At 52.4% G+C, this 23,795-nt stretch overlaps 1 protein-coding gene across 1 annotated transcript in view; it reads right to left on the bottom strand.

The window, feature by feature from the left end:
* Positions 1-1,108: 1,108 nt before the first annotated feature.
* The window catches only part of LAMB3 (laminin subunit beta 3), a 39,386-nt gene continuing 16,699 nt past the window's right edge, over positions 1,109-23,795 (bottom strand). The window contains exons 5-22 of the mRNA XM_060088413.1: positions 20,255-20,446; positions 19,158-19,221; positions 18,615-18,808; positions 16,553-16,673; positions 15,591-15,779; positions 14,400-14,555; positions 13,838-14,034; positions 13,419-13,530; positions 12,304-12,682; positions 10,952-11,112; positions 10,631-10,851; positions 10,152-10,349; positions 9,686-9,830; positions 5,810-6,017; positions 5,265-5,406; positions 4,711-4,887; positions 3,843-3,996; positions 1,109-1,245 (exon numbers count right to left, since the gene is read on the bottom strand). Coding sequence (XP_059944396.1) covers positions 1,109-1,245; positions 3,843-3,996; positions 4,711-4,887; positions 5,265-5,406; positions 5,810-6,017; positions 9,686-9,830; positions 10,152-10,349; positions 10,631-10,851; positions 10,952-11,112; positions 12,304-12,682; positions 13,419-13,530; positions 13,838-14,034; positions 14,400-14,555; positions 15,591-15,779; positions 16,553-16,673; positions 18,615-18,808; positions 19,158-19,221; positions 20,255-20,446 — 3,147 coding nt within the window. The remainder of the gene's footprint in view (positions 1,246-3,842; positions 3,997-4,710; positions 4,888-5,264; positions 5,407-5,809; positions 6,018-9,685; positions 9,831-10,151; positions 10,350-10,630; positions 10,852-10,951; positions 11,113-12,303; positions 12,683-13,418; positions 13,531-13,837; positions 14,035-14,399; positions 14,556-15,590; positions 15,780-16,552; positions 16,674-18,614; positions 18,809-19,157; positions 19,222-20,254; positions 20,447-23,795) is intronic.

Here is a 23,795-nt window from a genome sequence, read left to right as displayed (position 1 = left end):
AGCAGCCATCCTCCTAATGCCTGTAATAGATGAACTTGGGTTTGAGGCCTAGCTCTGCCCTGCCTGCCACATCTGTGACCTACGGGGAGTCACTGAACCTTCTGTGCCTTGGTTTCCTCACTTGGGGACAACAGTGCCACCTACATCATGAGATAATGCAGATGATGTATCTAGCATAGAACTCAATAAATAATCACTCCGATCAATAAAGACCAAGAAATTCATGTAGATAAAATGCTAGCACAGTGTCCGGGCCACAGTTAGCACACAAACGTTCGTGCCATTTCCATATTTTCAGCACACACATTCACACACACACACACACACACACACATCCATTTACAGCTTCTTTTTGATATCTCTAGAGACACAGAGTCTGGTCTTAGTTCTGCCTCTAGGAGCTGTGTGATTTTGAACAGCTTGCTTCCCATCTCTGGATTTCTACATTTTCTTCTGTAAACGAGAAACTGTATAGTTGTTCAGAGGTGAAAACGCCTCCTCTGGTCTCTCAAGTATAGACTCCATCAGTTCCTGGAGCAAAGGGGTCCCGCCTCCCTAAGTCTGGGTGATAAGTCGCTAGACTGAGCAGAGTGGGGGCAGCCTATTCTTCACACACCACCAGGCCTTGGGCTTGAGCAGAGGATCACCCAGGAACCCCAGATGGGAGACAGAAACAAATGAGAAATGTTTACTTCACAGGGAGACAGACCATTTCCCCTCTTTGAAACTCCAGGCCCCTTTCTATAGATTTTTATTGGGCTTTCCACTTGTACATCATTTTTAGTTATGTTTCTGTGTTGGTCCGGGATTCAGCCTCAACGGAGAATGAAGGGCAAGGACACTGCCCAGCCAAGCGCCCTCCACTTGAGAGCTCCCGGTTACAATGATGTGGCCCGCACCCACCATCTCTGTCCCTCAACGGTAGTTGTCCCCTCAGCCCAGGCTCAGCTTCAGCCCAGAGTAATCCTAACAACTGCACACCAGGGTGGTCCAGGCTGTACTTTAGGCCGCATAAAATTTTCCTGCAGCTGGAAAGTATTCCAAGCCAGTCTGGCCCCCAGAAGCAAAGAGGGCAGGTGAGCAGGGCCACAGGCTGGACGCTGGCACATCACCTGCAGGTGGCGTAGTAGAGCACGCGCCCGTTGATGTGGTTCCGGATCTGCTCCACGTGCTTCTCCAGCCCCGCCAGGTCCGCCGAGCGAAGCATGATGGCCTGGCTCCCCCGAAGCAGCTCCGACTCCATGTCTGAGGGAAGATGGAACAGCAGGGGGAGGAAGACGAGCTGGTGAGACACCTGAAGACTCCCAACCCTTCCTTCTCCTCCCACCCACGTGGACACAGCATCTGTGGGAGAACTCACTTCCACCTTGAGGGAGTCTGGCCCCTAAGGCAGCTCTCTCCAGCCTCAGGCCTCTCCAACCCCCATCCCACTCTTAGAGAAACATGGCAGGGGCCAGACCCAGGAAGCCCTTACCCCAAGGATCCTCTGCCTCTACTCTTCTCCTCTGCTGTAGGCAGAGTTGTCCCAAGCTGATGAGGGAGGCCATTGGCACCAAGATTAGACACCCGCTATGTTGGACCCAGACAGCTGCCATCCCACCAATGATTCCTCAGGTGGGCACCAGGGCAAAAGAGCTGGGTGGCCAGAATTCCTCCCCATTGTCTCTCCCCAAAAATGTCACTCCAGATAAATCTAGTCCTCCCCCTCTGGTCCATTCCACATACCACCACCCGATTATGTGTGGAGGATATGAAGGACTCTAAAGTGATCGAGTCCAGCCTGTCCCCCCCTGTCATCCTAGGCAGGAGCCCCCTGTACCACATTCATGAGAGCTGGTACCCAGCCTCAGCCTGAACTTTCCAGGAATAGGGCCAGGGGGCACTGTCTCCCAAGGCTCCAACTTTAGACAGTTCTGCTTGTTAAAAAGTCTTTTCGTTAAGCCAGAATCTGAGCACATCTTGCTGCCACCCAGTTGGCCCAGGTCTGTCTCCTGGGGTGTAGGAATCTATTCTTTCTGTTTCCCACATGGCAGTCCTTCACATGTCTGAGGCCCCATCTTCCCCAGATGAAACAGCCCTAGTTCCTTCATCCACTCCTCATCTGATATAATCACCAGGCCTTCCCTACCTCCCAACCCTGGCCACCCTCCCTCTCAAGTGTGTGGGTTCGTCAATGTCCCTTTTGAAGGTGTAGTAGCCTCCACTGAACTCGATCTCACCTGGGAGATCAGCAGAGAGTAACAGGGTTATTAACATTCTGACATTCAGCCAGTGGGTTCCCACATGGACCTATGGGTTAATAAAATACTGAAATTTTTACAGTTGCTGTTCTGTTCCCCGACCCCCATCCCCAGAGGCTCCTTAAGCATGCTCCTGCCCATAACCCTGCAATTAAAGGTAAACTCCTGCAAGCAGGTAAATGCTTGCTTTAATGCTACAACCTGAGCCTTTCTGGCTGGTAGGTGCAGGACACACCAGTTACTAAATATTTTTAATATCATCCTTGAGCCATTACTCCGCTTATCTTGGCTGCTTTGCATTTATTAGCTCTTTTGGAAGGAGCAAGGCACTTCTGACTTACATCAAGCTTACAGTTACTCAAAACTCTTGGGTCTTTTTCGGGTGAGTAACAACTCATACGTGTTTATCACTAACCGGTTATAAAGTGTTTAGCTACATTATCCACTGAGAAGCCAGACCTCACCTGAGCAGTACTTGTGAGTTTAGGTCCAAACAAGGCCAGAGTGAGAGAGAATTTTTCTCCTTACTTAATTTTATCCTGTTAGTTTCCAGCCCATCCTTTTAGACTTCTGAGACTGCCTTAGAACGCTGGTTCTGTTATCTAGTGTATTAACTACCAGTCATCCTCAGATTTGATTAGCAAATTCTTTATCTTCATACAAGACACTGATGGCCAGGGCCAGGGCGTGCACTGACCCAGCCCTGGACTCCTCCATCTAGGTCAGTTCCTCTCGCCTCCCGCTTCAGTTGTGGCCGGCCATAGTCACTGTCCACCTGCCAGCCCGCCCTTCTCCATAGTGTCCATCTAGCTAGCCAAACAGATTTTTGTCAAAAGCTTTCTCTAAAATTCAAAGAGGCTCTGGCTTTGTCCTTCACAGGGCAGTGACCCCATCATCACATCTCAGAGACTGAGCCTGGAAATCTCTGTTCTCCTTTCTGAGGAACCTCAGAACCCTTCCGAAAGCCTCTTTCATTGTGATTTGCCATATTCAAAACCCTTGGATGGTTACCTACTGCCTCCAGGGCTGAGTCTACCCACCTCCTCCTGGCATCGGGGCCAGCCACGTGGACCAGCCACACTGGCTCCATGCTACTTCTCTCCCACCTGTTCTCTCCTCATCCACCCTCCTCTCCAGTTGCGTGGTCCCGCCTCCATCCTCAGAACATGTCTTGATGTTCCTCCTCACAGCCTCTTCCAGGCTTATACATCCTCCCAGGCCCACCTCAAATCTTATCTTTTTTGAACATTACCTTCCCTGAACATTTCTCTCTGACGTTATTTATCCTCTGAGCCCCTAGAGCTCCTATTATTCGGGCTTTTATCACAGTCCTCCTTGTGCTATTAAATACAGTTTCATGAAGCTGGTGGCCAATAGGAAAAATGGATTGCGAGCCTCCTGAGGGCAGGCCTCGTCTTTGTGAACATGTCCACACGCCTCAAAGCCACATTATATGCCTTGTACTTACTAGGCGCTCAGGAAATCCCTATTGATCTCACTGCCTGAGCACTGCTAGCTCCAAACATTAGGCCTCAGAAACCCTGGGTTGGGAGCAGCCTTCAGGGATGCCCTGAAGTCCAAGCCCCTGGACCACTCCCTCACCTTTCATCCTGTCCATCATCTCCATGGTTTCCCCAAACAGTTCCTCCGCCTCCATCTTGATGCTCAGGATCCGGCTGCCCTGCTTGCCCAGCATGGGGCTCCGACCCAACCGGTCCTTCAACTCAGCATATTTTTGCTTTATTCTCTCAAATCCCTGAAAAAGGAAGAACAGTCTCCACATCATCATCATCATCCAAAGTCCTAAAGACCTTTGGCTAAAGGACTTGATGTAACTCAAATCAGCACACAGAGATGAGGTGCCTCCTGATATCCCCAAGGGGTTGATTCTGCCTATAAAAGCCCCTGGGCCACAAGCCATACCTTAACTTCTGTATTTCCCTCCCTTCATCTGCAGTGCCAGCGCAGGGCCAGGTATACAGTTGTCACTTAATAGTATGCTTGGCAGCTTGGCCATTGTACCAGGACCACCAGTACCCTGGAGACACTGAAACTGGCTCTTCGACCTTCTCTCTGATCTAATTCTGACAGTGATGGGGCTCAGGCTGGGCTAAGTCAAGAGTTTCTGTCTGGGCTGGATAACCATGACAGGGGACAAGCTCTGGCTCAGGTGTCAAGAGACCTCCTTTGTAGATGAGCTTTAGGTCTGGACAGAGTCACCACTTCATCTGTGAAAGGAGAGGGATTGGGCTAGCTGTTTCCAGCATCCCTGAACCAGCTCCACCAAAGGCAGCCAGAGGGAGAATTCAGATGCCTGGCCAGGTGTGCCTTGACCCTGAAGCCCCTGCTGGATATTTCAGAATAACTGTTACTCAAAGTGCTTTGGAACCCATGGTCTTATAAAGTGTACAGAGTCCTGTCCTGCTCCCGCTGGCCATGCTTGCTTGGGCTAACTCTGCCCTCTAGGTACCTCCTGGGCACTCAGTGCCTGCTTGCTGGCCTCCTCGGCCAGCTGTTGGGCCTGGGCTGCCTGCGCCCGCTGCTGCCTGGCCTGGCGGCCGAGCTCCTCCATCCGTGCTCGGAAGCCACCCAGCTGCTCCATCAGGCCGGTCACCAGTCTTTCCGCTGGCCCCAGCACCTGCTGAACCTTTGTGGAAAAAGAGACTTGGAGTTTGGGGTGGGTCTCATAGGCAGTGACCTTCATTCTTCTCTCCTCCAACTCATCAGGCCACAAAAACTCTCTACAAGCAGGACATCACTATCACCACCACCCCAATCCTCTATCTGCCCCCGGCATCCAGGCCTCCCCGTTCTCCAACTCAGCTGACCACCCCCCGCCCACTCCTGCAGCAGCCACGAGAGCAGAAAACCAAAGGCTCGAAGCCAGGCTCAAGGCTCATAGGCTCCCTTCTTCAGGACTCCAGCTCAGTTTCCACCCGGGTCACTTCCTGGCATCTTCTAGGCCTTGTGCCTGAGTCTGAATGTTCATTCCCACAAGTGGGGGAAGGAAGCCATAATGCTTACCTCAGCAACCCTGTCTTGGATAAGCTGAAGGGAGCGGCGGGTGCCTTGCATGGTGTCCTGGGCCTCCTGCAGTGCCAGCGTGCCTTGTCGCAGGTTCCCCAGCACATCCTCTACCTGGCCCTCCACTGTGTGGGCTCGGCTCCTGGGGCCGGGGGAATGGAAGGGTGGGGGGTGGAATGGGTGCACAGTGAATGAAGAGATGTGGGATCCAACTCACTCCCCAGTCCAGAGAATATCCTTTCCAGCCAAGATAAGAAGCCAAGTATTAACTCAATAGCTTTTCCATCCCAGGACCCCACCAAGCAGGTTGTCTGAGGCAGCCTTTGGGGACGGTTTCCAATAAGGAAGACGGGGCTGTGCCGAGTAAAGTTTCAGCTGGATGCGGTGTATCACTTCACCATCCCCCACCACAGTAAGCACCTCCTCCTGTCTCCCAGCCCTCGGCACCCCTCTGACTTGCAGACATTCCTCTCTTGCTTCCAGCAACAGTTCGGGGGCAAAACCCCAGCCCGATCCTGGGAGAAGTTCAGGGCCCAGGGCCACACCTGGCCTGCTCAGCCTCAGCCTGGAGCCTGCGAGCCCGAGCGATGTCCTGCTTGGTCTGAGAAAGCACCAGGTCCACGTTGGGGAGCCTGGCTGCGATGGCCTGGATCTCATTCATCTTCCGCAGGACTGTGGCAGAGTCTGTGGGCAGCCACAGGGCCAGCACGGCCTCACTGACCTCCTGGATGGTGGCTATGTCAGTGTCAGGGTCTGGAAGACAAACCATCCAACGGAATGGGGGAGCTCAGCCACCTCCCCAAAGATCAGAGGCCATCTCCAGGCTGAGCAGCACCCGTGGGCAGCACCTCCATGCCATCTCTGCCCGGGCTGCCCAAGGAGCTGCCGCTCCCTCCCAGGCACACTCAGGCACCCTGCTCTGAGAATTTCCGGGCTCGCTGCCGCGGGAGGATGGCTGTCAGCACAGCTGTGGCAACTAAGTGGCACCACAGGAAGCTGCAGGCTGGGGAGAAGGAGGTGGTACCAGGCAGCTGGTACTGAACAATGCCTGGAGCACAGATATAATCAGCCCTGAAGTGGGGAGACCAGCCAGGGACTGGAACTGCTTTCTTGGCAATAAGAACCCTTCCACGTGCTCCTCCTCTGGGGCAGAGTGATCGCTTTTGCAAAGGCAGATCAAGATTACCTGGGCTTTGCTCACATGTCACCTTCTGAGAGGGGTCAGCCCAGGCCACCCAATCTAGGATCGCAACCTCTACCCTCTGCCAACACTCCTTATCCTACTCATCAGCTTTATCTTTCTCCCTAACATGTATCGCCACCCACGTGCTGGACACTTAACTCATTTATTGGGTTTTCTGTCATTTCCCCACTAGAATGTAAACAACGTGAGGACAGGGACTGGCTTTCATCCACAGCTATAGCCCAGCCCCTAGCACAGTGCACGGCACTTGGAGGCACTCTCTTTGTACATTGAATGAATGATTGAAGGGGCTCCAGTCTCAGGGCTCTTCTTTACTATTCAAGCAAACTGGGACAAGTCAACTGGCTTCGTTGAGCTCAGTTTCCTGATCTGTGAAATGGGAATCACGATGCCCAACCTCAAGGGATGATATGAAACAATCAGTTCAGCAGGAATTTCACAACCCAACTCTGGGTCAGAGAGTAAGGTCAGAAGTACAGAGATGGCATCTCCTCCCCATGGTCACTTTTACAGATTCCACTGGTACTGACATAGTAGGGAAGGGGCCAACCCTCCACCCAGATAGTTTGCCCTGGGACTTAACTCCTCTGGGGCCCACCCAGCCTTACTCTGCAATCAAAAGTTTCCTCACCAGCTGGCTACACAGGTCCTAGACCCAGTCTCCTCCCCATGCCAGGTGGAAAGACATTCCTGGAAGGTGGAAACCATGCCTCTTTATTGCTATGTCCTTTGGGGGCCAGGGTAGCACACCACAGGAGCTCAAGGCATAGTTGTGGCTAAGTTTAATGAAGTGGGCTTTTCCGCAATTACAAGCTTTCACAAGGACCTCCCCATAGAGACAACCAACCTCTCACCTAACCCAGAGTCCTACTCTCAACGCGGCTTATATGTGCCTTCCCTAGAAAGCCTCTTCCGGCAAGCACACCCTCACCTAGCACCTGCCCTTCTTTGTTCTGCTTCACTTCAGCTGCACCCATGGGCTTGGTCTGAGTTACACTCAATTTCATGGGCTTCTGAGTCTCAGGGTGGGCTCAGCAAACATTCACTGCTCCGAGCTGCAGGATGTGGGGAGCTGAGACTGCAAAGTCAGATTGGACTTGGTCCTTGCCCTCATGGAGCTTGAAATCTAGTGGGACAAGGAAGCACAACCCTGAGTGACGGGGGTAAGCTCAGGGTGCTAGGACGGCTGTTACAGGGGCACCTAACCCAGTCTGACAGGTCCAGGAAAGCTTCCTGGAGAATGAGATACCCAGGGGATCCTTAGAGGGTGTGTAGGAATTAGCCAGGTCGGGAGGGGTGGGGCAGGGCAGGGTAGACAATGCAGGGAGAGGACAAACATTAGCGAAGGCAAAGAAGCAAGATGGGTGGCGGGGTGCTGGGAGGTGGTCCCTCTCATAACGCAATAATCTAGAGTGTGGACTCCGGAGTGAGGTGAACACTACCCGTACTCCCTCCAAGCTGGATGCTTTTAGGCAGGTTTCATAACCTCCCTGTATCTGGAGTCCTCACATGCAAAGTGGTAGGCAGTCGGGATTAAATAATGTGAAGCACTTAGAACAGTGCCTGGCTCTTAGTAAGAACTCAGTAAACCTGACCTATTATTTTTGTCACTTCCTTTGATGACCTGAGAAAGATGGTGTCTCCTCCCTCCTCCACCAGCCTTCCACTCTCCCGCCCTCGCTGTGACCCTGCGTGCCCACAGCAGCTGGTACCCATGCTTCCTGCAGCAGGACTCTGGACCTTAGAATCCACAGCCATGGAGACTGTAAGAATTGTCCCAGGTACCTCCCAGGGGCCAGGCCTCTCTCAGGCCCTGCTCCTTCTCTCTGCCCCTCATCCTGTCCAAGGACTCAACCTGAGACACAAGCATAACTGAGGGGACAGCAGGGACCCCGCAGCCCGGCCACTCCCTGCCCATTCATTGGAGCCCACACTGCACCCCAAGGACAGGCTTCCTATCCCACCACCCCCTAGCTGGGGTTGATGCAGGATGGGGGGCCACCTAGCCTGCCTTACTCGGCTTCACTCAGGGCAAGTCTTCCTTATTTGTGAGTCCCATCCCCAAACTCTGGCCTGTCCCTGATTCTCTCCAACCTGCCACCTGCACCCAGGAGGGGGCTCTGGCCTCTTGAAGCAAAGGCACCGCAATAGTAGCCGGAAGAACGACTGTCATTACACCAGGCCGTCAGCTCATGTTAACTGGGCTCCCAGCCAAGCAAATTCCCTGGCAGGGACCAGAAATTTAATAATATCAGTTCATATTCCTGAGGCATCTTTAATTTTTCAAAACACATTTTACATCAGTTGCTTGACACGTGGAATAAACTTAAATACTATCATCCCCGTTGGCAGAAGCGAAAGATGAGGCAGAGAGGAAAACAACTTGCCCAAAGTCCCACAGATTTCCTGAGTCCTGTCCAGGGACCTTCCCACTCCCCAGGTGGCAAGGGAGGAGATCGGGTTCATTTATTCATTCAGTCAACATAGGGTGCTTTTCTGGGCCTGGACTTATGCTAAGTGCCAGGGACACAGTGAATAAGACAGACAGCCATCCCCACCCTCTTGGAGTTTAAGAGTCCAGTGGGGAGAAAAACATTACACTTGTAGACAGGTGAGCTCAACAACCACAGGCTCGGAGTACAGCAGTGAAGGTGAGACTCCAGAGGGAATATGGGGGAGGGGGATGACCAGATGGGGTGGTCAGAAAAGGCCCCCTGAGGGAGATAGTTAAACTCAGACCTGGAGGGCCAGAATCAGCAGCCTTAGAGAGAGCATCCCAGGCAGAGGAACAGCAAGAGCCTCCGAGGCTGGCAAGAGCCTGGCCTGTTCAAAGACAGTTTGTGAGCAACGTGGAGAGGATACAGGCCACACCCAGGAGGTAACAGAGGCCATGGTAAGGAGCTGAGAGTTTATCCCAAGAACAAGGGAAAGCCAGTGAAGGATTTTAGGCATGAGTGGGATGTGACCCCGCTTACACATTTTTCAAAGATGTTTCAGACTGTTCTGCTGAGAACGAGCTAGGAGGGAGCAGGAAGGAGGTGGGGGGTCACCTAGAGGCCGTGCAGCCATCCAGGTGAGGGATGGGGGCTGGTCCAGGGGTATAGAGACCAGGGAAGGAAGTAGCTGACTGACAAATGGGATGAGGGACAGGGAATGGGGCACTGAGAACAGGCAGGAGTCAAAACATCAGCCCAGGGAAAGGTGAAGACCAGCTCACCTGAGAGGAAGTCCCGGACCTGCTGGATGAGGAGCCGCGTGCGTGTGACGTCTTCCTCCATCTGGGAGCGGCTGGTGCTCACCTGCATCTCCAGGCTCTGAGCATCTGACTGCACCTGCAAGGTGTCTTCCTCGGCTGCCCTGATCTGCTGACACACACTACGGGTCAGCAATGATTAAAGCCCCCAGAGGGCCTCTCAGCAGCCCCCGAGGATTCTGGAGGCACCTGCTACCCAAGATCTCCCTAGGAAACTTTCGTAACTAGCTCAGTTTGGCCCCAGAAGAAATGATGTGAAAACGCTGGCCTCAAGCTCTATCTCTCACTTGCTGTAGGGCCACGGGAGAGTCACCTAACGTCTCTGGGCTTTCGACTCCTGGCTGCGAAATGGGAGCTCTGACTTGCTCAGGGATTCTGTCCTCTCTGCCTCCTCCACCACGGGCCTCCACCCCACCTCAGCCACACCTACCATCTGCCGGGTCTGCTGGAGCTGGGTGTTGAAGCCCCGCAGCTGCTCGGCCACCTGCCCTGCCGTCCGGAAGGCCCCGCCTGCCCTGGGGAGAGCACCCCTGCAGTGGGAGCCACAGGCCGTGCCGTTGTCTCGGGGACACAGCTCCCCAGGGCATGCTTCCGAGGTGCAAGCCATCTCCCTGCGGCCCCCACAGAGCTGTGGAGAGATGGGGACATCAGAGGGGGTCCCCAAGCCTCCTCAGTGATCACTCCCCTCCCACACCTGGGAAACAAGCAGCCAGACATCTCCATGGCAACTTGGGCACCAGAAACTTGTTTCCTTGGTAACTGCTGAACACACTACGTGGGGTCAAGGGTCGGGATGGGCGGGGGTGTGGGAGGTCCACATGGCCCCAGGGGGGAATGTGGAGCAACAGTCGGTGAGTGACAAACTGGGGCGGGGGCCCTCTGGAAGTGGGGCTCCATGACAGGAGTCACCTTGTTGGCGGTGGGTGTCAGATCAGGCAAGGAAGCCATCTGCAGCCTTAGGGCCGCGAGCTGGGGGCCACCGGCGCCTCCTGCCTCTCCCAGCTGCTGCTCCAGCCTCTCTGCCTCTCTCCGGCTGTCCCTGAGCTGCAGCAGCCAGCGGGAACTGTCCGCGACCTGCTGAGCAGCCTGGGATGACCGCTGGTGGGCCGCGGTCAGCATCCGGAAGGCTCCTGTGGGAAGAAGAGAGGGAACCAAGCTGACCCTGGACCCGGAGGCCTGGAGACGGAGATGAAGCCTGGCCCGGCATGGTGTCTGTGTACCCCTCCTCACCTGAAGGATCGGCACTGCTTATTTTTTCAAACTGTTCCCTCTTGCTCTGATACATAATGAGGAGGCGATTGAAGCTTCTGTCCAGATTCTCCAGGTCTCCCGGGAGGGACAAGGCCTCCTGCTCTAGGGGCAGATCCACCTGCAGGCCCTGGAGAGTCTGCCTGAAGTGGGAGAGAAGCTTCCACTAAAACACAGGAGGAGGGCTTCCTCCCTAGAGCCAGCCACCCCCTCGGAGAAATCGCTACTGAGTCAGGAAAAAGAGACGCCGTCAGCAAAAGCCACAGAAGGCAGCCTCCGCAGGCTGGAGAGCATCCTGCTGGGCAAAAGCTAGCACAACCTCCCTCCACCCCTATGCAGGCAGATCCATAAAAATCTCTCCCTCCTTGGCGTGTGTGACCCTAACAGTCCCGGCTTTCCGCCAGCTCCCCACGTCGGCTTCCAGGAGGAGCATCCCCTGAGCCCCTCCTCCTCCTCTGCTGCCTACAGGCCGACATCAGCCACCACCTGTACCCCAGGCTCCCGAGTCTCTCTTCTGCAGCCCACACCTCCCCACGGAGCTCCCGTAGCTGCGGCCCACTGGTGGTCTCCACTTGAAGGGGGTCACCTGCCCTGACCCACCACGGCTGAGCTTTCAGATGTTCCTCCCTCCCAGGCCCTTTGCAGCTCCACCCACCACCATTCCCTCCACCAGCCTCGCATTCTCCATGGCTGGGCTTTGCTCAGCGCTTCTGCAAAGCCCCGCCAGGCCGGCACACCCAGCCCACCAACCGCCTGCGGACTCCCTACTCAGTGCTGAGACCAAGGTCAATGGCACACCTAGATGGCTCAGGCCCTCACAGTCAGCAAGTGCTCAGGGAAAGCAAACTCATGAAAACTTCAGAACGAAACCTCACTGAGAAGGCACCTCTGCTGGTAGGAGGGGACCGTGGGTGGGACTGCTCCCATTCCAAAGGCAAACGCACGTTATTTTTAGAGCCCTGCCTCTCAGATGCCCTCCACAAGGTTGACTAATGCAGAGCTGACTCTCCCACGGGCGGCACCGGGCACATGAAAGAACTCAGGACTTGGGCTCGTGCCTGTGCTCCCGGTGCCCCGCTCTGCCTCTCGGTGGCCACGTGACTCTATCATGTCACCTATCTGTGCCTGTTTCCTCATCCGCAAAACGCAAGGAATAACACCCACCCACGCCAACCTCCCAGGACTGCCGTGATAGTGAAAAGAGAGGCGTCTGTGAGAACCCTTGGTAGACGGTAAAGGGCTGTAACCGATGTAAGGAAGGACCAGTGTGCCCCTATGTGGACCCACGTGGAGTTGTTCTTCTGCCACGTGGCTTGGCAGGGAGAGGGAATGACCTGATGGAGACGATGGCATTGGCCACCTGGGCCACCTCCTGCTCCGTGACCGAGGCGCCGCCGAGGATGGCTTGGATCTGCTCCAGCTTGTTCTTTGTGTCCAGCATCCGGGACACCAGGCCGCGGTCCTCCAGGCCCGGCCCGGGCCGCAGGCTGGTGGTGGCATTGCGGAGGCTGCTGAGGCGGAGGGCCCGCTCCCGGAGGCCGGCGTCGTAGGTCTGGAAGCAGGGGTGGCAGGCCACACACACCGGGTAGCGGTCACAGTAGCCTCGCTGGCACTGGTCACAGCGTGGCCCGGTCGAGCCAGGGCGGCAGAGACAGTGGCCCGAGGCCTTGTCGCAGCCTGGTCCCTCCGTTCCCCGGAAGTCACAGTCACAGGCTAAGGTGGGAGAAATGATGGCCAGAGGCCGGGGGGTCAGGAAGATCAGGTGTTTGGTGGGGAAAGCCCGAAGAGGAGGTCTGACCTCAGGGTCTTTCACACTTAGAGTAAGACTGTCAAGGCCAGAATGAAATCATGGTAATGACAGCAAGCCCTTACGTAGCACCTCCGACGTGCCAGGCACTGTTCTGAGCCTCACTCACCAGGCACACGCTAACGTTTCTGACCCTCACCACACACCCTGTGGCAGAGTTAACACGCTTATTTTCCTATTCTCACAGATGAAGCATCTGAGGCAATGTGCCCCTTGCCCAGATGAGGAAGCTGAGGCCTGAAGAGGAGGAGCAACTCCTCCTGAGGTCACAGAGCTGAGAACAGACCTGGGTCTGCGTGCCCTTGTCACTACTTGTCAAACTGACTCCCCCTCAGGACTCACTTTCTCCATCTATGAAGAGGGAGAGGAGGACGTTTCCTGCAGATGGCTTCTGGGAAATGGTTTCTCAGGGAAGTGGGAAGCAAAGCAGCCCTCCTGTCATGCGCACATAGGGACATGGGGACGGCCTGGTGTCAGCCCCGGGGCAGCAGTGGGGAGCGAGCGCTCCTATGGTTGCCAGGGCCCACCCCGCGTGGACCAGTACGGGATGCCCTCCCACACCACAGACCCACGTGTCCCCACCACAAGCCCACCCGAGCACACACCCCCCATGTCCTGCGCGTCCCCACTCAGTGAGCACACCTCGGCATCCCACAGCTGCATCTCTGTAGGTCCTGTCAGGACACTGGCGGATGGCTGCAGCGCTGCAGGTCAGGCCACCAAATCCTTCCTTACAGGGGCACTGCCCTGTGAACTGTGCGGGGAGAGACTGGTCAGGGGGCAGAACTCCCCAGTGCACCTCAAAGCAAGGTCTCCCACGAGGACACAAGCTCTGAAGTCAAAGCCCAGGAGAGCCCTGCAGAAGGTGTGCGAATGTGGCATTGCCAAAGGCTGAGAGCCACGGACGGAGGGACATTTGGTGGCCTCCCCAGGGGAAGATGGACAGAGGCAGCCCAGTCTGACTTTGGAAAGACCCAGAAGGGCAGTGCGGAGGGGAGACAGAGGCTGGTGGGCGGGAGCCCTCCCTTGCTGAGGGGCCCATGGGCCACCCCGCCATGTACCTCGTTGCACTGGGGGCTGAGGGAGTTGTGCAGGTCGCAGGCACATGGCTCGCAGCCCCGGCCACTGGCCAGCTTCCAGTGGTAGCGAGCACACTGGTCACATTTGGGGCCCACCACGTGGGGCAGACACAGGCAGCGTCCACTCTCCTCATCACACGGCATGTCCCGCCGGGCACCCAGGACGCTGCAGTCACAGCCTGCACGGGAGGGAGGGCTGCTGAGCTCGGGGGCCGGGCCACCGAAATCTTACCCCCAGAGGACGTGCATCAGGGAGGGGCACAGCCTGGGAAAAGAACGAGGCAGGGCCGTTCCCTCCAGATAACCTGGCTGACTCATAAGGCCACCGCACTTTCCCACCAGTCCCCACACCTGGCTGCTTGGCCACCTGCCTGCCCTCCCTCGGGAGGACTCTGTCCCACCTTCCACCTCAGGCCTGTGCTGTCACCTGCTGGAAGCCAGTGGCAAAGCACCCGGCACTCAGCTCAGTGAGCAGGACCAGTCACAGATCTGGTGGCCCCAGGCCGCCTGCCCCACGCCACGGCAGGCTGGGCCTCTTACTCACGGTGGCAGCCCTGCGGGTTGGCATAGGTGAGTCCTGTAAATCCCGGCTTGCACAGGTCACAGCGTTCCCCCTGCACTTGCTCCTTGCACACACACTGCCCGGTCACTGGGTCACAGGGCGCTCCTGGCACTGCCCCATCTGGATCACACTCACAGGCTGAGAAACAAAGGCAGCCAGGGCAGGAGGGACAAAGAAGAAAAGCAGAGAGCACATTCTAGAAGCCAGGCTTCCTGGTTCAAATCCTTGTTCCACCACTTCCTGACTTACAACCTTACCACCTTACTTGAGTTATTTAATCCCTCTGTGCCTCAGTTTTCTCACCTATAAAATGGGGGTAATTATACAACATGCATAGGCTTCTTATGAGGAATCAGTGAGTAAGTGTAAAGCAGGTGGAACAGTGCTTGGCACATGTTAAGTACTATAAAAGTTTTGGTTGGCATTATTTACTGAACTGCTACTCTGTGGCCAGCACGGAGCTGGGCACTCTTGCCTGTCACTTTATGTAATCTTCAGGATAACCCTGAGAGGTGAGGATGCTTATCCCTATTGCACAGATGAGGAAACTGAGGCTCAGAGATGTTCAAAGAACACATGAAAGGTCACACAGCAAGCAAGTGCTGGAAACAGAAGTCAAACTCAAGACTTTCTCACTCTTTCCATAAATAGATAATATCAACAGGAAGGGAACCAACTTTCTCCCACCCCAAAACCCAAGCCCCTTTCATGGCTTTCAAAATGAAGACTCTTCCTTCACCTAGAAAGTCTTACCTGATGTACCCCACCCGGATCGGAGTGCTTCTATCTCTTTGCTCTCTCCCATATGAACTCACTGGCCCTTGTGATGTGTTAAGTCACTCCTGGGTGACTTACGTGTTCATTTCATAAACATTCCTGGAGCATCAGTTATTTGTCTGTCGTTGTGCTAGGGCCCAAGGATACAAGAATAACCCCTGCCATGGAGGGGTCCTTAATGTTGGAGGAAGCAGAAAAATAAAGAGCAAACCACACTGACTTGCTTAGAAGGGCACAGCTAAGTTAAAAACAATTGCCCACAAGTCCTGACTCACAACCAAGTCTTCACGCTTCCTGAGGGCCTGTATGTCCTTAGGGACATGTGCTCTGTTGAGCCCAGAACAGATGGGGATTAACAGACAGATGATGCCTTGGGTCCCTGGAGCCCCTACTCACGGATACAGGTCTCCTGAATGGGAGCACCAGGACGCCGGTTCCGGAAATAGTGTAGCTGACACCGCTCACAGTTCTTGCCCTCAGTGTGGTGCTGGCAGTTGTCACACACACCTCCATGTGCCCCCTGGCTGGCGGCAAACACGGCTGGGTCGAAGTGACATGTCTCTGAGTGTCCGTTGCAGTCACACCCTGCAAAAGGAGATCACTAGGGCTGACATGTGACCAGCATCGTTGCCATGTACAAAGCACATTCCACACTAACTCCCTGGCATCCCCAGCAACTCTGCAAGATGCTCAGGTCTGGGAAACAGGGAAACTGAGGCCCAGGGAGGCTTTTGTAATTTATTTCAAGTTATATAGCCAGTAAGAAAGGGAAATAGAGAACTCAGGCCTCTTGACTCCCAGCGTGGGGACTAACCCAAGAATAACACCCATGTTGAGCCAAAGAGAGAGCCCTTGGAATGGTCCCATGCCAACCCTCCCCCACTGCCACCTGCTGGGTCTCCTGCTGGGTCACTGCCCTTCTCTGGGCCGGGGATCTTTGTCGCCCTCATTTATGCAGGGAAGGGCCCTGCCTCCAGGAATCTAATTCCATGGATTTCAACTCTGGAGGCACATCTGAAGTAGAAAGAATGAAACAGGGAACCACGTATGTCCTACACTGGATAGGCCAGAAAGAGGAGGACCTGTGGTTAGCACGAAAGGCACGTGGCATCAGAAGCATGGACCAAATCGTGGTTCCTCCAGGCCTGGCTGAGGAGAAGGGCCAGGAGCGGTGGGAAGATGCAACTCACATACTTTCTCAAATACCCTCTCCTTCCCCAAAGAACAAGGAGAGCTTAAATTACAGAATGCAATTAGGTTTAGATTTAAATAATAAAGACTAGATTCTCCTTGTGTCCCCCATGGGCCAGCACCCCAACCAGCTGCTGCAGGGGAGGTGGGTGATCCCAGGCTCATACTTTGGCATTCATGGGGGTCCTGGTCATCTGCGGGTTTCCAGGGTCTGTTGTTGTAGAAGGGTGCACAGTGTTCACAGTTGGGGCCGGCGGTGTTGTGCTGGCAGGCGCAGACCTCATGGACCTAGGAGAGGGGCCATAGGTTACCATGAATAATTATCACAGGAGCGTCCCAGAGATGGACTTGCCCTCTCCGCTCTGTGCCCAGGGTCCAGCTCAGACCCCAGCTCCTCCAGCCTTCACTCAGCTCCTATGACACTCCCAGACGCCGGCTTTTGTGGTGTGTGTGTGTGTGTGCGCATGCGTGCGTGTGCGCGTGCATGCGTGCACACCTGCACTGCTCCTCCATTTAGTTTTTTAAAAGCTCAGCCCTTGCATTTGGCCATCCCCATGCTGCCCAGTCCAAAGCAGCACCTGTAAAGGGCTTAGACAACCTTGTTGGTAAACTGTGATTCTAGAAGCTTGTGGGCCCTCTGGAGATTTATATTCCAACAATCTATGACTGCAGTTGTTTGACTAATGAGACTGCAATGATGAATTGTTACTAGACTCATTAAGGTATAAAAATAGAATAGCCATTGCGTGCTAATTGTCTTCCATATTAAGCTCACCACCCGCAGGCTGGCATCTAGGACTTGTATTGTGTTTGCTCCATCCTCATCCCCTACTCACTCCTAACAGCACAGCTGAGCTGAACTAGCTGCTCCCAGGACAAGCCCTACTTTTCCCCACCTTTTGGCCTGTACTGATGTTTTTTTTCCTGACTAGAAGTCCCCTCACTCTCTATTCACCAGCAAAATCCTGCCAGCTAGAATGGCATGTCCTTCACCAGGCTTGCCTTTTCTCTCTAATTCCATGGATTTCAACTCTGGATGCACTTCAGAATTATCTGGGGAGCTTTTTAAAAAATACCAATGCCCAGGCCCGATTCAATCCAATCTCAGGGACGAGGCCCAGGCATTGGTACTTTATAAAGTGGTGATTCCATGGTGCAGCCAGATTTGAGAACCACCGGGGCTGGGCAGGCCGTTGCCCTCCTCTACATCCTCATAAGCCAGCAATCCTGCTCAGCCTGTGTTCCGGTCTTTTGTTTATGGACCCTAATGGATGACACATCTCTGGCACTGGTCTCCCTCTGCCTTCTTCTGTAGGCTGGGGCAAGCACTGACCCAGAAGTGGAAAGGATAAAGCTGCCCGATGCTCATGTCACCTGTATTTCCCTCAAAGGTCACTTTACATGATTTCATCGTGCGCCTCTATCACTGGGGCAAACCTCAAGGGTCACTTTACATGATTTCATCGTGCGCCTCTATCACTGGGGCAAATATCATGGTCCCATCTGTTAATAGAAGAACCGAAACCGCAGAAAAGTGAAATGACAGCTCCCTCTGCTTCTTGGTCCGAGGCTCTCTCTCCTCTACTGACGGTTCTCAAGTTTGGTTTCACAGAAAATCCCCTGGGTTGCTTGTTAAGCTGGAGTTTCTCTCTTCCATGCCTGATGCATCTGACTCAACTGCTCTGGGGTGGACTTAGCATCTGTGTTAGACTCTGTTCTCTCACCCTGCCCCATATCTCACCTCTACATGGGACTTTACAGTCCCCAAACCAGTGGCTCTATGGCAGGATGTCAGAACCACCCTGGCAGGATGTGAGAATCACCCGGGGCTTTAAATAACAATAATAAAATCAGTGTATGAAGGTGTGGGTCCGGGCGATGTTTTTATGCTCCCCAGGAAACTACAATGTGCAGCCAGTGCTGAAAATCAATGCCTTAAGCTCCCCCACAAACACCCATGCTTATATTTCTACTTATATGTACGTTTATACTTACACATACTTCTATGTTACTGAATAAAAATAATTTCAAACCATAAAGCAGGTCCAAAAAAGTGCTGCAAAATCTGACCTTTGAAATGATAATCATTTAGACTCATTTTCACCATTGCTAAAATATTAAGTACTCGAGTCTTAAATTTAGTGCCCTTCCTCCTTTATAGAAGCCAAAGACGTCAGTCTGCCCGGGTCTTGCCCCTCCCCTCTCCTTTCCCCCTCCCTGGGCTGTCACCTGCACAGTGGTGGAGGGGCCGGCAGGGGCTCTGGAATTGGGGGCACAGCGGTCAGCATGGCCGTGACAGAAACAGCTCCCCTGCAGGCGCAGCTGGGAAACAGCATAGTAGGCGCTGGGAGGGTGATAGCCCCTCTGGGGCACAGGGGCCAGCCTGGTGAAGTTGACTCTCAAGTTTGTGATCTCCCCCAGCTCTGAGGGGGACAAACAACAAGGAGGGAGAGGGTAGAGATGGGAAAATAAAGAACAGGAAGTTAGAGGCAAATAGAGACTCCTAGGGCAGGATGATAAGGAAAGGAATTCTGGTCGCACCATTCCATCTTCCTCAACCTTCCCACAACAGAAAAGACCCACTCCACCCTGGCTCAGGCCTTTTGAGTCTCTGGGGCCACCACAATACCCCTATGGGCTGAGCAGGGCAAGTGTTCAATCCAACCATGTTGACAGAGGTAGGAAAGACAAGGAAATGTCCATGATCTGGGTTGCAACCATGTTTTGTTCCCCATCCACAGTCCCACAGGCTAGAGGAGTAGCCACACTGACCTTGAATTTTTTGACTTTGAGTTGCTGGGATCCCAGAGGCTAAGTCCATAAGGTTAAGTTGGACCTGCAGAGAGAGGGGAAATGGAAGACCTGAGGAAGAGGTGAACTGTGGCCCAAGCCCAGAGGTCCTCCTTTCCATTCAATGCCCTGACCTTCTCATACTAAGGTCTTTCTTACCTGGAGCCTGAGATGACCATGGATGTGAGGTCTGCCAATCACTCTGGGGGAGGGAGATGATCACTGGGCCTTAGATGAGTTTGCGTGTGTGTGTGTGTGTGTGTGTGTGTACAACCTCTCCTCTCCTGTTGCAAATATAGCTATCCCAAGAATTTCCTGATTTCCTTGGGTCAGAAGTTACAAGTAAGCTATATAATAGACACATAAGGGTTTAGGGGATACTAATTTTCCAAAGACCCAGGATGAATGAGGGGGTCCAGAACCAAGGATGCATGGACATGCTGACCACCACACTCTAGGCAACCCCAATTTCAACTATGCTGTTCTTACTTGATTAAAAAAAAACACTCATTGAATGTGACTTCAGCTGCATATCCCAGGATGAGTTTTCACATCAACCTTCCACAAATCAGGGAAAAGTCCCGTGTTCTGACGTGTGGTCTGGGGCATGTGGTTATGTGGATCTAGATACGGCAGTAACCAAGGAGGAGTCATTGCAGGAAAGGAAAGAGACGCACTGCCTACAGAAAAGGCAGCGCTCCGAGCAGCTCTGAGGGCTCCCCTGAGCCTCAGCCAGAGAAAGGAGACAAAATACAGCCCCCGAGGGTGGGAGCGAGGGAGGAGTAATGAAAGAAATGAAAGGATTTGACCCCAGGTGGGAGGATTCAAGGAGAGAACGGGGTTGAGTTATGTAATACACTCAGTGTGTTTCTGAAACATCCTTCCTGGGCAGCAAAGAGAATGTGCAGCTAAGACATGCCCAGAGGGATCATTATTGGGGAGCTCAGGAAAGACAGCAAGGCTCACTGCCTGGGGGAGGGGGTGGTTCTCATAGATTCTCCAAAGCCTGGTGACCATGTAGCGATGGGATGGGAGAGACCTTTCCCCGTGCCTACATTTTCAGGGTCCCCTCTGCCTACCTTGGCCCCATCCAGGCGCCCGTTAGGCCTCTGGGGCAGAGGCTGGCACCGAGCATCCTGCCAGCTCTGAGGCTGGCCCTGGCGGACCCGGGGGAAGGCAGACGTGCAGTCAGCAGCTAGGTATTGGTACACCTGCCAGGTCTTGCCGAAGTCCGAGGAGCGCTCGATCAGCATGCCAGCAGGCATGGGCCCCTGCAGAGACACACACAGGGTTGGGGCCTGAGTTTCCCCGCAGTGGGGACGCGATCACAGAAAGAGGCTCTTAAAGAGGTGCTGGTGGCCCCTGAGAACCACAGTGAGGAGGGAGAAAAGGGGCTGCATGGGACAAGTGGGCTCAGGGGTACCCGGGTCCAATTCTCCTGACAAACCACCGGCCCCAGCGGGTTTTCCCCAGGGGAGCCGTGGAAAGTGATAGAAGGCAGATCTGTGTTCCAGAAGGCATGATCCCTAGCTCAGCCCACCACCCAGGTGGCCAGGCCAGAAAATTCTCCCACTGCACTTCCCACAGCCAACCATTTTTTATCACCTCTAGCTCCCACTTCTGTCCCTCCTCTTTTTCCTCGCATGGATGTGGCCATAGTTCAGGTCCCAGTTGCACTGAGCCTGGGTTCCTACAACAGCCTGGAACTCAAGCCTAGCCTTTGTCCAGGCTCTCCAAGCCACGCTCCCCACTTCACCTGCAGGGTTATCTGATCACGTCACTCCCTGCATGAGACCCTTCCATGGGTCTGCGTTGACCTAAAGATAAAATGTAAGCCCCTTAGCATGACATACTGTTATGTCCCTCCTTCTTCTCTCAGTGATTTCAACCATTTCTCATGGCTTTAAGTGTTGTCTTTACGCTGACAGGTCCCAGCTTGGAACACTTCCTTGGGTTCATAAGCCAACCTCCACACAGAGAGAACTTTCTTTCTAAAATGTAAAGTGAGCCATGACTCCCCTCCGCTAGAAACCTTCCAGTGGCTTTCCACTATTTTTTTCCCAGCTTTATTGAGATATTATGAACATATCACCTATGTAAGTTTAAGGAGTATCAAATGTGATGACTTGGTACACATATATATTACAAAATGATTACTGCAATAAGGTTAGCTAACACTTCTATCCGCTTACATAATGACCTTTTTGTGTGTCATTTAACAGCTTTCAGGTGTCTAGTACAGTATTATTAATTATAGTCACCACGCCGTACATTAGATCTGTAGAACTTATTCATCTTATAAACCTGGAAGTTTATATCCTTTGATCAGCATCTGCCCATTTCCCCCACCCTCCAGCCCCTGGCAACCACCATCCTTTTCTCTATGTTGATGAGTTCAGCTTTTTAAGATTGTGTATATAAGTGAAGACATGCAGTATTTGTCTTTCTGTCTGTCTCATTTCACTTAGCAGAATGCCCTCAAAGTCCATTCATGTTGTCCCAAGAGGCAGGATTTCCTTCTTTTTTCATGGCCGAATATTCCTCTGTGTGTGTGTGTGTATGTGTGTGTGTGTGTGTGTCTGTGTGTGACATCTTCTTTATCCATTAATCCACTGATTGACACTTACGTTGTTTTCATATCTTGGCTATTGTGAATAACATTGCAATGAACACGGGAGTTACAGATATCTCTTTGAAAAAGTGACTCCAGTTCCTTCCAATATATACCCAGAAGTAGGACTGCTGGATCATATGGTAGATTTATTTTTTTAACTTTCTGAGGAAACTTCATACTGTTTTCCATAGTGGCTGCACCAATTTACATTCCCTCTAATGGTGCACAAGTGTTCTCTTTTCTCCACACCCTCACCAACACTTATCTCTTATCTTTTTTTCTTTGGCCGCACCATGGGACTTGCAGGATGTTCCCCAACCAGGGACTGAAATCAGGCCACAGCAGTGAAAGCCCAGAAGCCTAACCACTAAGCTACCATGGAATTCCTTACCTTTTTGATGATGGCTATACTGACAAGTGTGAAATGACATCTCATTGTGGTTTTGATTTTCATGTCCCTGATGGTGAATGATGTTGAGCATCTGTTCATGTACCTGTTGGCCCCTTGTATGTCTTCTTTGGAGAATTACCTATTCAAGTCCTCTGCTCACTATTTTTCTTTTTAATAGATCTTTACTGGAGTATAATTACTTCACAATACTGTGTTAGTTTCAGCCATATATATACATATGTCCCCATATCCCCTCCCTCTTGAACCTCCCTCCCATCCTCCCTAACCTACCCCTCTAAGTCATCGCAAAGCACCGAGCTGATCTCCCTGTGCTATGCTGCTGCTTCCCACGAGCTAACTGTTTTATATTCGGTAGTGTATATATGTCAATGCTACTCTCACTTCACCCCAGCTTCCTTCCCCCTCCCACCCTGTGTCCTCAAGTTCGTTCTCTATGTCTACATCTTTATTCCTGCCCTGAAACTAGGTTCATCAATACCATTTTTATTTAATTTTTTTTAGATTCCATATATATGCGTTAGCATACAGTATTTTTTTTTCTCTTTCTGACTTACTTCACTCTGTATGACACTCTCTAGGTCCATCCACCTCACTACAAAAAACTCAGTTTCATTTCTTTTTATGGCTGAGTAATATTACATTGTATATATGCGCCACACCTTCTTTATCCATTCATCTGTCGATGGACACTTAGGCTGCTTCCATGTCCTGGCTATGGTAAATAGTGCTGCAATGAACACTGTGGTACATGTCTCTTTTGGAATTATGATTTTCTCAGGGTATATGCCCAGTAGTGGGATTGCTGGGTCGTATGGTAGTTCTATTTTTAGTTTTCTAAGGAAACTCCATACTGTTTTCCAGGTGGCTGTATCAATTTACATTCCCACCAACAGTGCAGGAGGGTTCCCTTTTCACTACACCCTTTTCAGCATTTATTGTTTCTAGATTTTCTGATAATGGCATTTCTGACCAGCATGAGGTGATACCTCATTGTAGTTTTGATTTGCATTTCTCTAATGATTAGTGATGTTGAGCATCCTTTCATGTGTTTGTTGGCAATCTGTATATCTTCTTCGGAGAAATGTCTTTTTAGGTCTTCCACCCATTTTTTAATTGGATTGTTTATTTTTTTGATATTGAGCACCATGGGCTGTTTTTATATTTTGGAGATTAATCCTTTGTCTGCTGTTTCATTTGCAAATATTTTCTCCCATTCTGAGGGTTGTCTTTTTGTCCTGTTTATGGTCTCCTTTGCTGTGCAAAAGCTTTTAAGTTTAATTAAGTCCTATTTATTTATTTTTGTTTTTATTTCCATTACTCTAGGAGGTGGGTCAAAAAAGATCTTGCTGTAGTTTATGTCAGAGTGTTTCTCCTATGTTTTCCTCTAAGAGTTTTATAGTGTCTGGTCTTAAATTTAGGTCTTTAAACCATTTGGAGTTTGTTTTTGTGTATGGTGTTAGGTAGTGTTCTAATTTCATTCTTTTACATGTAGCTGTCCAGTTTTCTCAGCACCACTTATTGAAGAGGCTGTCTTTTCTCTATTGTATGTTCTTGCTTCCTTTGTTGTAAATTAGGTGACTATATGTACGTGGGT

Source organism: Mesoplodon densirostris, chromosome 2, assembly GCF_025265405.1.
Source record: "Mesoplodon densirostris isolate mMesDen1 chromosome 2, mMesDen1 primary haplotype, whole genome shotgun sequence".
NCBI classification, from domain to species: Eukaryota; Metazoa; Chordata; class Mammalia; order Artiodactyla; family Ziphiidae; genus Mesoplodon; species Mesoplodon densirostris.
The sequence above is the reverse complement of the archived record's forward strand: the minus strand, read 5'-3'. Positions and strand labels throughout refer to the sequence as shown.